At 32.3% G+C, this 12,299-nt stretch overlaps 5 protein-coding genes across 5 annotated transcripts; 3 read left to right on the top strand and 2 right to left on the bottom strand.

Annotated features, from left to right (window-relative positions):
* The first annotated feature begins 642 nt into the window (after positions 1-642).
* On the top strand, positions 643-1,059 carry Tsp_02389 (conserved hypothetical protein). The gene has a single exon (XM_003378190.1). The coding sequence runs from the start codon at positions 643-645 to the stop codon at positions 1,057-1,059; it is 417 nt and encodes a 138-aa protein (XP_003378238.1).
* A 40-nt stretch (positions 1,060-1,099) lies between these two features.
* On the top strand, positions 1,100-1,553 carry Tsp_02390 (conserved hypothetical protein). Its single transcript, XM_003378189.1, has 2 exons — positions 1,100-1,339; positions 1,416-1,553. The coding sequence occupies exons 1-2, from the start codon at positions 1,100-1,102 to the stop codon at positions 1,551-1,553; spliced, it is 378 nt and encodes a 125-aa protein (XP_003378237.1).
* Positions 1,554-2,762: 1,209 nt separating this feature from the next.
* Tsp_02391 (protein GrpE) lies at positions 2,763-4,561 on the top strand. The gene is made up of 7 exons (XM_003378188.1): positions 2,763-2,768; positions 2,958-2,999; positions 3,200-3,267; positions 3,350-3,589; positions 3,796-3,869; positions 4,143-4,162; positions 4,244-4,561. The coding sequence occupies exons 1-7, from the start codon at positions 2,763-2,765 to the stop codon at positions 4,559-4,561; spliced, it is 768 nt and encodes a 255-aa protein (XP_003378236.1).
* Positions 4,562-4,955: 394 nt separating this feature from the next.
* Tsp_02392 (excitatory amino acid transporter 1) lies at positions 4,956-6,901 on the bottom strand. Its single transcript, XM_003378187.1, has 6 exons — positions 6,823-6,901; positions 6,566-6,755; positions 6,038-6,271; positions 5,785-5,979; positions 5,223-5,357; positions 4,956-5,157 (listed from the first exon to the last, which is right to left on the bottom strand). The coding sequence occupies exons 1-6, from the start codon at positions 6,899-6,901 to the stop codon at positions 4,956-4,958; spliced, it is 1,035 nt and encodes a 344-aa protein (XP_003378235.1).
* A 2,571-nt stretch (positions 6,902-9,472) lies between these two features.
* Tsp_02393 (neutral amino acid transporter B) lies at positions 9,473-10,617 on the bottom strand. The gene is made up of 2 exons (XM_003378186.1): positions 10,016-10,617; positions 9,473-9,518 (listed from the first exon to the last, which is right to left on the bottom strand). The coding sequence occupies exons 1-2, from the start codon at positions 10,615-10,617 to the stop codon at positions 9,473-9,475; spliced, it is 648 nt and encodes a 215-aa protein (XP_003378234.1).
* Positions 10,618-12,299: the final 1,682 nt, after the last annotated feature.

Genomic DNA, 12,299 nt, shown 5'->3' with positions numbered 1-12,299 from the left:
CAAACCTTACTAGATCTACTAAATAATAATAAAAACGCTTAAACAAATAATATGACTATTCAAAGTAAACAGAACCCAATAACACAAAAAAAACACGTCTATTCAACGCATCAGATTTTGCCAAATATTTTCTTATTTTGAAACAAAGTTCATATATAAGCGCTTAATTGCAGACTGCAACGTAGCATTCTAGGCGACATTGTCTGTGGTATTGGATTGCGCTATTGCGGTATAATTACGGACCATCACGAAGGGTTAAGTGTTTACTATACACAAAAACAACGGAGAGGAATACAGCAATGACAATCAAGATAGCAGAACCGCAGCTCCGTGAGCAATCAACTTTGCCGCGTTCCCTACGATGCGTAGGCCTACAAAAATATTAGTAAGATGTGCAGATACAATTCCGTTCTTCCGCCGTCATATGTGGTTCCAAAAGTCCCAGTTCCCAGCAAAAATAATTGCCAGTGCCTCTGTGGCGATGGTACCTGAACATCAAATGCGTTTTTATAGGGTCCAGAAAAAGGAAGTAATATATGTGCGAGTGTGTGGTGAATAAAGCCTGCGAGTGGCGCCAGCGGGCATTACGATATCTGTATACATTCAGATTAGCCATTAAACATAATACCTGTATCGTGTATAATGGACAAGGCACCGGGCAGCGCTAAAATTGGTGAGCACGGCAGGATTTTAGAGAATCCACTTTGGATAATGCCGCCGGAAGCGCTTACGCAGTCTTTTGATGTCGAACGTTGGTTCATCCGCTTGGAAAGGTACTTCCGAGCGGCAGATGTTCCTGATAACCATAGAGCTGCTACGGTGCAATACCACATGGACGAAGCCATGGGGGACGTGTTATCGGCGATGGAAGTGGAAGAGATTGACGATTATGATAAGTTGAAATTGACACTGTTTAGAATATTCGATGTAAATAGCTCAGAGGGACCATACATGAATGAATTTATTAACCGGCGACAACGGAAAAACGAGAGTGTCGAAGAGTACGTTGAAACGATTACTCCCCAAGGCGTTCCCACAGTTGAAAGATCAAGCAGATGACATTCTGCTACAAAAATTCAAAGCCGAAATCCACCAGGACATGATTAAGTTTACAATATTACCAGATAGCTTTGAAAAGAGGGTTCGCAAGAAGATCATGATAAATCAAGTCACCGCCTCTAACGCAGTTGTGTCAGCCGACGCTTGGAAGGAAACCTCAGATCATGAGGACGAGACAAAAACAGGGGCAGTGGCAGCGATACACGCGGAGCAGCCAAGCGACATAGACAAGCTAGCAATGAAAGTGAAAGAGCTGCTAGCAGGAGAAATCAACGCCACAGTAAAAACAAAGCTGTCGGCAAAGCAGCGACCGCCACACCTGTTGGACATGTGACCAAGTGGGTCATTTTATCCAGGACAGCCACTCACACAATACAGCATTTACGTCAAACGAATTTCATTATTTCATTGTTTCCAACTCAATCAGATATGCTACAACCGCTCCGTATCACCAGCTTCAAACTGGCAGGCTGAGCTCATGGTACAAGCACTAAAAATAATAGTAAAAGGAAACTGGAATTTACATCTTGCAAAATTCATGCTAAGCCAACAAATAACCCCAAACAGCAAAACAGGATTGAGTCCAGCAGAATTGCTAATGCATCACAGATGAAGAACAAAAAACCCGCATCTCGACAGCACTGCAATATCATGGAAAAGGGAAAATATTCATTAGAGAAATACGGAGAATCATAAGAAAACAAGAGCTTTCCACTCAAACGAACCAGTATACATCAAGAAATACTTAGACGAAAAGAGATACATTCCGGCAGTAATTGAAAAACTGGACCAGTATCGTATAATACCCGAAAGGCCAGAAGGTGAGGTACCTCGATAGTCACGTAGATCGCGGTCGTTATGCTAGTCCAGAAGAGATAAAAGACAAACGAAAGTACAGAAGTGAGATCTTCGAAAAGAGGAGGAACAAAATGGGAAGCAGAAACAACAGACAGTACAACTGAAATCACAACAACGTTCAGAAGCACCAAACCGAGGTGTATTGTTAATCTTGTAATCTTAATAATATGTAATCTGTAATGCTTTCATCTTGTATATTGTTATTAACGTGCTAAACGTGTTAACAATACGAGTAGATCCAACGCAGTCCAAAAGAGCACTACAAATATGATATTTTCCCACACATTATGCATTTTTTCTAAACATTTGATTTTCTAAAATTAAATCTAAAATTTCTTTTAAATTTCAACTAAATCAGAACTCAAAAATACTTGTTGCCCCAAAATTCATCTTGGTTTAGCAAAGCAACTCAAGTGAACGCTCATATTGCATTTTGTCAATGTTTTCTTATTTATTATTATGCAAAAGATGCACTTTAAATGTATTTTAATATTCTTATCATCTTTAGTATGAATACTGATTATTTGCATTTCAGTCTCAGTAAAGTAGCTCACAGACTTAAGTAGGATCCGCTAAAAAATTGCACTGAAATATTTTCTTACAATTTTAATCTTATGTTGCATTTTTCAATGAAAAATGATTCTTTTTAGTAACTTTCAGAAGCTCACTAATGAGAACAAACCTTTATTTCATTTTGGTCATACTGTGTTATTACAGCCTCATTACTAACTACCATCATGCTTTATGTTATGCATTCTGATTTATAGTAATTCATGATTTTTGAAATATTTTTCATCTTACCATTTCACAGACATTTCACGCAATAATTGAAATAAGAAAATGTTATGTTAGTAATAATTTTCGTTGTCGAAAAGTGTCAGAATATTGGATAAATAGAGCTGTTTAGGTTTTTATAATTTGCTAGAATTTTTTTCATAAATTATAATTTTTATAAATTATTGAATCACATTTATTTTAAATTGTTTTTCAGTGGCATTTTATAAAAAATGCTTTTTAGTATGATTTCAAAATTTTTTCAGTTACAATGTTATCATAATCCATATATATATAGTGCGTTGTATGTATGTATGGTTACTTTTTCAGAATGTTTTAATTTTTAGTAACTTAAAGAGAATTTTATTTGCTAACTTCATATAGGATCTGTGTCGGATGATGCAGCCACCTTCAAACTAAATCTTAACTAAAGTGTAGAACATCATATTTATTACAATGTATCTTTTTTTAACTCGATTTCTACTATTTTTCATTGGTTTTGTTTAAGAAAACACAAAATGTCGTGCAGCCGTTTAATGATAACCTGCAATGTATTTCAAAAGGTTGTTCGTTACGGTTCAAATTTTTGTCCCTCATGCACAAAGTAATGAGCAAGCACTTGATAAATTTTTATAATTAAGTTTAAAAACATTTACAGAAGACCATTTTTGAGTGCACCTGTTTATTCTGCACGAACACTGAAGTACTATTCTGCACAGTCACATGAAGAAACTATTGTCGCAGATAAATCTAAAAAGGATGGAGATGGTCCACAGACTTGCAATGCTGATTCGGATAAGGAAGCAGCGGAGGCTTCTGCTGCCTTGAATGATAAAAATGTTCAGTTGGAAAAGAAAATGAAAGAATTAGAGGCACGTATAATGCTTACAGTGTGCTTGTATGTAATGCTGATAAATGTACATTTGTTATTTTTTAGCATTCTAAACTTGCTATAATTAATTAATAATATCATTTCTGCATGAAGCATGTTCGTTATACATTATTTTTATTTAATTATTCGCATTAGTTCGATTTTTATGTAATATGTAGCATGCTAATGTAAAATGTAATTTTTCTCGTTTAATGTTATTGGGCTTTGATTAGGACAAGTACAAGAGATCTTTGGCAGAGAATGAAAACTTGCGAGCTCGAATGGTCCGTCAACTTGAAGAAGTCAAGTTATTCAGTTTACAGGCATTTTGCAAAGATCTTTTGGAAGTATGAAATCGAATTTATTAAAGAAACCGTTTTTAACTTTACATCAAATTAGGAAAAACAAATAAATGTTATCTAATTTTTCCGTATTTTTTTAAATAATTAACATTTAAATATTAAGTTGAATTTATTCGCACTGAAGAATATTTTGCATTTAAAAAACTAGCGTCTCGGAATGTGAATTTTTAATTGTTTGTGATCAATTACGGTAGTTTATAATAGTATTTGATGTTCAGGGTTTTATGTGCACTGTAAAGTATATTATGTGAATTTAAAATGTCTGTTTATTTTTCATAATTGTAGAATGCACTTAAATAATTTGCTTTTTTTATTTTAGATTGCCGATATTTTGCGTCTCGCAGCTGATTCAGTTTCTGAAGAAGTTTTAAAGAATAGTCAACCAGAATTGAAAAATTTACATGATGGAGTGCTGTTGACAAATACACAACTTTTGAAAATCTTTCAGAAATATGGGGTTACGCCAGTGAATCCTATAAATGAGAAATTCAATCCTAATTTTCATGAAGCAGTTTTTGAAGTACCCGATCCAGTAAAAGAGCCAGGGACTGTAGCAGTTGTTCAAAAAATAGGCTACATGCTTCACCAACGATGTTTAAGAGCCGCACAGGTTGGAGTTGTTAAGGCTCAGTTGTAGTTTTTTAATTGTCGTCATTAAAAATGGAATTTTATATTTGTTCATAAATTTTTTTGTTTATAAAGTTTTAATAAATTACTGATTAATGGAAGAATTTATGAAGAGCTTTTAGTTGAATAATTTAATATGCAAATTGAAGTTTAATATTTTTGCAAGAAATTATTTTTCAATTGTTGATGAAATTAAATCGATTGAAAAATTTAACTTTGATAGGCTTTTTAATTTAATTTTATTTACAAAATAATAAATCAACATTAGTTCAATTGATTACTATCCATAATTAAAATGTGTGTGATTTTGCTAAAACCATAAACAACACGTTCAGATTTTCTATCTCGTTTTTGCCATGAGATGGAAGGACAAATTTTGTAAATGTATGCAATGAGCACATTTTTTACAATGCTGAGAGTTGAGTTGAATCAGCCTCAGCGTTGCTTGTTGAACAGATTCTTTTTCTGCTAAACTGACCATCAATAACCGAATATTTTCTAGCACGTTCTTCATCAGATTTGATCAGATAATTTATGCATAATTTGTGCACCACACCGGCTCCCAAACTGTCACCGAAAACGTTCACCGTGGTTCGGATTCGATCCCTGAAATTGAAAACCTTTTGATTGTTGCTTTTGTTTTACCTTTTATCATGATTGTTGTAGCTTACAGAAACCAATCGACCGGAATGATGAGAATGAAATATTTTGTTGGTAGACCAATGGCCATGAGCACCATAAGCATTGTAACAATTCCAGCTTGCGGGATGCCGGCTGCACCAATGCTTGCTAATGTAGCTGTCAAACTATAAAAATTTTAACGTAGTAGAAAAGAAAATTTATAAAATATATTATATGCTAATAAATCAGTTTATTGATTACCAATTCACTATTTTCTATATTTGTATTTTATATTCATTCTATTTTTGAGTATTTTTCAATAATACATTATTATTATTATTAAAATCATAGAAGAGAGATGTTGAAAATCTTTTCCTTAAGTATTCAAAATATTATTAATTTGTAGATAATAGATTAAATTATTAAAGATTTCAAATAGTATCATTATTGAATGTTACTTTTGGGCAGTGAGTACTAACTGCACTGCTTATTCAAGCTGATTTATGAGTGAATGATTTATTCATCTTAAATATGTTATTTAATAAATATTAAAATAATTTTCGACGTTCCATTTTAGAAAGTATCGAGAAAAATATCTTTTTGCAATTTTACCTGACAAGTATAACATGACCAAATGACAGATCAATTTTTAATGTCTGTGCTATGTATAATGCTGCGACAGCTTCATACAGTGCCGTTCCATCCATGTTAATTGTAGCACCAAGAGGCAAGACGAAGCGCGTTACTCTCGGATCTACCCCATTATTTTTTTCACAGCATTTGATTGTCAGAGGTAGTGTTGCCGAACTGGAAAATTTTCATTGAATAAAGTTTGTAAAGCCGTTTAAACAGAAAATGAATTTACCTCGATGATGTCCCAAGTGCGGTCAAAAGAGCTGGCAGTATTCCATATGCATATTTTATTGGATTACGCCGAGCAACAAGAAGCATTATAAGTGGTAAAATGACAAATGCATGAATTGCTAGCCCACTTAGCACTGTTATCATATAGCCAACTAATCTTTGCAGCTCTTTGACTGGGTCTTTGAATACAACTATTTGATGAGCAGTAAGAAAAATAATTCCTGCAGGTGCATACCTACAATTTGGATCATTTTCTGCACATTAAAAGTGAAAGTCTCATTTATATTGTTTGACATTTATATTAAACTGGTTGTTATGTGTCTAATTTGTTAGATGTGGATGCCAATGATATTATTATGTTGTTCAATGTGAAACAAAAACGAAACAAACGAAATTGATAAAATATGGCAAAAATGAAAAAAAGAAAATTTGCTGTAAAATTTGGAAATTATTTTCCACCACCTCAGATATTTCATTAAATTTTGAATTATGAAGAGGGTGATTTTAATTATTTTCTACTCTAAATTACCAAATGACAACAGCAATCATTTTCATCATGACGCTTTCGAGAGATTTGAAAAAATCTCTCAGTGGTTCTCCTTCCTCTTCTTGAAGACTGATAAACAATCCAAACACTACCGAGAAGAAAATAAGACCAAGAATATTCATCCCTTTGCCTAAACGCGTTTGCGGGGCTTCGAGGAGTAAATCTTTTTCTTCTAAAAGTTTCCAACAGTGCTTTGATTCATAAAAAAATGAAAAAATACAACGAATTTCATCACTAACCTTGACTGAGTTGCATAACAATCTCGGTCGGAATTTTGTAAGTACCATTTCCACCAGAAGAAACATTGCTAAATGTCATGCATGTTTTAACCTAAAGCAGCATTTTTATTCATCAAGTGATCGACACTTTTTTAAATTTGTTATACGCTTTGAAAGCAGGCTTCGATAAGATTTTCAGGAAATAAATTCCTAAAACAAATAGGAAACAAATTATTCCCATGCATTTATCAAAGAATATCACCTAATAATAACCAGTAATACAGACATGAAAATTTATCAATTATTTTTTTATTTTCAAACTTTTTTTCAAATTATACTCGAATTGATTAATCTTATACATATAAATTTTGTTTGAGCAGAATAAAATTAAAAGGTTTTTATTTCAAATTAGCTTTGTATGACAAAAATTTATATATGCTATGTTTATTCCAAGCTTTCTACAGCACACGCAAAAGTTTTTCTTAAAGAAATAGTGTTTGTGTTTTTTATGCTTCTGAAAATCTTAAAAGCTATAATCTTTTAAATCACATTTTAAATACCATACTGTAACATAATTTATAAACATTTATAAAGCTTATTGTGTATCGCATATAAATTCATTTAATTTGAAACATAAAACTTTCTCTTTCAGTGCTACGGTTGATGTAAAATTGAATAATAACATGAAAATAAGAGCAGCATTATGCATGTATGTATTTACTAATACGAACAGGTACGAATTGTAATAAATAGATTATTGTTTCTCTTGTGAAAATCAATATTACAAAAGCAAATTCTGAATCCTGTTGTATTAGCAACTACTAGTAAAACCTGCTTTCTATTTTAGCTCATATTTTATAATTCTATTTATGTTAAATTTGCAAAATCAGCAAATTTTGCAAAATATTATTTTATAAGTTAATCAGTAATTTAAAAGGTTTAACAGCGATCAGCTATTAAAGCAGTTAATCATTCGTTAAGGTGTTAACAATAATTCAATACTGAAGTACTCGTTTGAACTGGGCGTTGCATATCTGCTGATAAGCTTCAACTAGCCAATGCAAAAAATACTGATTGTATTAAAAAGCCTCAAAATTCAAACAAAGTAAACAAATAAAGCATAAACAAAAGTCAGCTGAAAATCACCGATGCACATTTCTAGCTTTTTTTAAGCTTTAAATTTCGTCATTGAATGAATCTTAACTACGGCATCATATATTACAAAGCGGATGTTTATTTCAAATTAGAAAAATTCAAATTAATTATGTTATTAATATTACAAAATTATATAATTTATAGAAAAAGAAGATATGCATATATATGTATAAGAAGACATGTTTGATTATTTAAAAGTTATGCAAAAATAGAAGTCAAACGTTTTTAAATAAGAAATTATAATTCTTTGCGAGATATGAATGTGTTTGAACATTATTGTTATTGCGTATCAGTGATAATAATTGAACAGAACCCTGATGATTACTTTTGATTTGGAAGTATTGTTTTGATATGCGAATAAAATCAATAAATGCTTGCATTCTGTCAAAGAGTTTATACTTTGGATAAAAGCACTGGCTGACCGTTTTCAATTCTCATCATTTCACAACTGACATATTTACATACGCCAATGTTTCATTGTTCAATAACTGGCATCAACACATCAGTTGCACATGTTGTGAATGAGCATTATTCTTCCACTTTACCAAACACTAAAAGCAATGTCCAGAACAAAAATCATAAATTGTAGTTGTGAAACAGTCGCTTGAACGAAAGAATAACGAATGAAAATATTACGAAAATAGCTCAACACGATACAAACGTTAGCATACACAGATGTGCAAAAATAAGCATTTCCGCATACTTCCTCCTGCACTGCAGCAATGAAAGATTAAAATCAACAATAAAATTTACCACAGATTGTTTCAGCTTATTAAACTAATAAATTTCTTTAAAATGCTTCTTTAAAATGAATTCAAGGATACATAATAGAGCATTAGAAATGTATCAGTTTGTAGTTAATGATTCTTTTAACATAACAGTACTCTAAATTAATAATATGACTAATTGCAAAAGAGAAATATGACAATTTCGTATTTATAAAAAATATGAAGTAAAAGTTTCATCAAAAGTCAAACAGCATCTAATTTAAAATTGTTCTAAATAGCTTATGCTTTGTGAAATTGAGAAACAGTTTCTTATTCTTATTTTTCAATTCTTTGCATGAAAACGATTACAGTATGCAATAGAACGATTGCATAAATTATGAACATATTTTGCCTGAAGTGAATTATTTTTTTGATGATGAAAGCGAGAAATAGCAATGCTGTCAACAGACTAGTGGTGATAAGTTTTTGCAAGGTTTGCAAATGTTGAGCATTGAGTTTTAAAGTGAAAGATGCTTAAAAAAGAAAAACAACGACGAAACACATAAAATCCAGTTAAAACAATTTTCCTGTCAACATGTACACAACGTTTCACGCAGAAAATCACTTGCCTTTCATTGAAACAGGTTTGAAGTGTTAACGGAAGTAAAATGTTAATAATCAAAATGACGTAATAAGCGTATTTCAAATTTTTATAAAAATTATCTCCTGACAATTATATTTTTTCTCTTTATTAATCAAGTGAATCATCATTTCAATGCTCATGAAAAGACTTTCTACGTAAATACCATTCACAGTTGCGATATTTTAATATTATCAATAGCTGCAGTAGCAAGCCTGAATAAATACATTTTGCATGGACTTTAGTTTTCATTTGTTGCACGAATGAATAATAAAAATATTTCATTTTTAAGCAATTACTGAAGAATATTTGAAAATTTTATTCAAACACTAGCTTCGGTGTTGTATTTAGATAGTGTGAGTGTTCAAATTAGCTTGAATCAAGGCAAGCTTATCAAATACATCTTCAATTGATTTACGCTAAAGCTTTGGCATAAACTGCATATTTTGCAAAACAATTTTTAAATTGCACAATTACATTAATTATTTTGCTAAATAAATGTAAAATCAATGACCACAATTGCAATCTGACAACTATTGTATTAATTGTATGGCAGAGAAGAATTGAGCTTCAAATCATAAATTTAAATTAAACAACAACAATAATCTTATTGCAGAAAAATGAAATATTTCTAATGTCAATTGTCACGCATCAAAACATTTTTTTGTTTCTAATTTCCTAATAAACTCGAAATGATAAAAGAGTAATTTACCTGATGAGATCAAGAATTGTGTCAACTGCGTTGCTTAAGCACGGAGCTGCTTCAGGCGCATCATCAGCAATGTTAACGTCTGTGGACCAGTCTCCGGGTCGAATTGTCATCACTAAGATGATTCCTTCAACAACGGCTAACAAAGTTGTTGTAAAATAATACAGAACAGTATATAAACCCAATTCTCCGGCAGTTTTGGAGTTCAGCTGTGCTATACTGCTGATAATGCTGCTGACAATTAATGGTAAAATTAGCATTTGAAGCATCCGTAGAAACAATTCGCCGGGAAATCGCAAATACATCAATTCGCGCGGTGTGAACGCCGGACTTCGGCCTCTCAAGCATATGCCAAGAACAAGGCCAAGAACACACGCAATAACGGTGAACAATAGCAGTAGCTTGTCTTTTTCCATATGACAAGCTCGAATCCAGTGACATCGATGACCAAATGTACGAGCTGTATTCACAAAGCTAGATCGCTTTGAACGTCGATTTCTTGTTGGACTGATGGATAGTCGGTTTTCAGATTTCGCATCCAAATTTTGCTGCTGCTGTTCTTGCGCATATGTCAACATTCGGCTTTGTTCTTCTGTTTCGGTCATGTTTTGCAAATGACGATGTATAATCGGTATGATCCAGCGGGGGAATTTGATAATGCAGAGATTTGGACGAGGATGAAAGGAGACAAAGACTAGTTGGAAAAATAAGTGAATTTCTTATAAGAAGTGGAAATTCCCACTCGATCAATGAAGAAAACACTCTAAATGGATTTCAATGAAACGAAGTAAATGGAATTTGAAGCTTCAACGTAGCGGAAAAGTGGAGCGTCAAAATGGAAAATGAAAGCTTTTGAAAATTGTTCTTTGTTCAGCAAAAGGGAAAAACGGCATTCAGAAATTGTTTTCACTGTAGAGCAGGATCAGCAGCGTTTTGATCGACAAAAGTCAGCGTAACCTAGTCGGACAAATCAACGTTGACAACTGTCTGATTGTAGCATGACTTGAGATGAGGAGCTGGGCGTGACATTAGAAGGGCAACAACATTGCATTCGCTAATTCACCAACCAGTCTTGCTAAACAAATTGACAAATGTAAAAGAGATCTTCGAGGATGCTTTACTTTACTGTTTGAGTAGCTTTCCAATCTTACCAAGCTGGTTGGCAATTTTCGCTTTTAATTCACACAAATCGCGTCATCTTATTGTTTGTTTGACAAAACTGTCTATCTCTATTCTACTGTGCAATTATATTATATTTTACCAAAACTATGCATTCTATATGTATATATTTTAAATGTTTATTTTTTAAATGAAAAATTAAGCAATCAAATTATTTACTGAATAAAGATTGATGATTCAAAAGTGAACTGTTCGCAGAGACGGTTTGCGGCAATGGCGACGGGCAGTCAATTTCGATTGGCTGTTTTCCAGTGTGAAATGATAATTATGGGCAAAAGTAACGACACAATTGGGCAACGTGTCAACAGCTATCCACTGAAATAAACACCATGCAAGCAACCCGGTTGGGCGGGGTTCATGCGCAGAAAAACCAGTGCACTGACTAATCGCTTATTTCACCAGTGTAAATTGTGAAATTAACTCTGATCAATTATAATGGTGTTTTTTTTGCAAGCTCACCAGTCTTCTGACTTTTCACTTGCAGTCCATCAATTATATTCACCAATATTAGCAGCCACATTGATAAATCGCTTATTCCGATACAATCTATAAGCTGATTTAATTGTGTTTATGAAGTGTTGAAACTGATCAATAATTTATTTCAATCGACCACAGGAAGTGCTGTTAAAAACCTTCCTATTTAGCATATATCAAGTACTTCACTCGGCATGCCTATTTTGCATTGTTCACTTTAAATTTTATATTCAACGACAATAAATGCAACTTATAACTTACTCGATTTTCTAAATTAAATTGCATTTTAAATAAAAATTATTAATTATAAAAGCTGTCACAAATTTACGGTTGAAAAATTTTACTCCTATTCAACAATTTCTTTTTCTACTTTATTCAATTCATTATTCAATGAAACTCCTTTTTGAATCTTTTTTTTTAAAATAAATTAAACAGAAAAATCAGTGAAATATTAAATTTTAATCAGTAAATTTTATTCCAAATGCTACAATACCGTTATTGTTGTCATTGAAATTCAAATGCGACATTTATATTTCAAAGCATTTTTTGATAGAGAAGCTAATATTCAACTTTTGGTATATTTGATGTTTAATTACTGACAAATTCAAATTTGTAAATGCTTTCTGTTGAAAGC

The sequence above is a fragment of the Trichinella spiralis genome (genome assembly GCF_000181795.1).
Source record: "Trichinella spiralis strain ISS 195 chromosome Unknown Scfld4, whole genome shotgun sequence".
NCBI classification, from domain to species: Eukaryota; Metazoa; Nematoda; class Enoplea; order Trichinellida; family Trichinellidae; genus Trichinella; species Trichinella spiralis.
This window is presented reverse-complemented; position numbering and strand designations above follow the sequence as displayed.

Coding starts and splice junctions, on each gene's coding strand:
- Tsp_02389 (XM_003378190.1), top strand. CDS start 643: ATGGACAAGGCACCGGGCAGCGCTAAAATTGGTGAGCACGGCAGGATT.
- Tsp_02390 (XM_003378189.1), top strand. CDS start 1,100: ATGATTAAGTTTACAATATTACCAGATAGCTTTGAAAAGAGGGTTCGC. Junction 1,340..1,415: donor CAGGAGAAATCAACGCCACA/GTAAAAACAAAG, acceptor CATTTTATCCAG/GACAGCCACTCACACAATAC.
- Tsp_02391 (XM_003378188.1), top strand. Junction 3,590..3,795: donor ATAATGCTTACAGTGTGCTT/GTATGTAATGCT, acceptor GGCTTTGATTAG/GACAAGTACAAGAGATCTTT. Junction 4,163..4,243: donor GGTTTTATGTGCACTGTAAA/GTATATTATGTG, acceptor TTTTTATTTTAG/ATTGCCGATATTTTGCGTCT.
- Tsp_02392 (XM_003378187.1), bottom strand. CDS start 6,901: ATGACATTTAGCAATGTTTCTTCTGGTGGAAATGGTACTTACAAAATT. Junction 5,980..6,037: donor GCACTTGGGACATCATCGAG/GTAAATTCATTT, acceptor AAAATTTTCCAG/TTCGGCAACACTACCTCTGA. Junction 5,358..5,784: donor GGTCATGTTATACTTGTCAG/GTAAAATTGCAA, acceptor AAATTTTTATAG/TTTGACAGCTACATTAGCAA.
- Tsp_02393 (XM_003378186.1), bottom strand. CDS start 10,617: ATGACCGAAACAGAAGAACAAAGCCGAATGTTGACATATGCGCAAGAA. Junction 9,519..10,015: donor ACAATTCTTGATCTCATCAG/GTAAATTACTCT, acceptor GTATTTATTCAG/GCTTGCTACTGCAGCTATTG.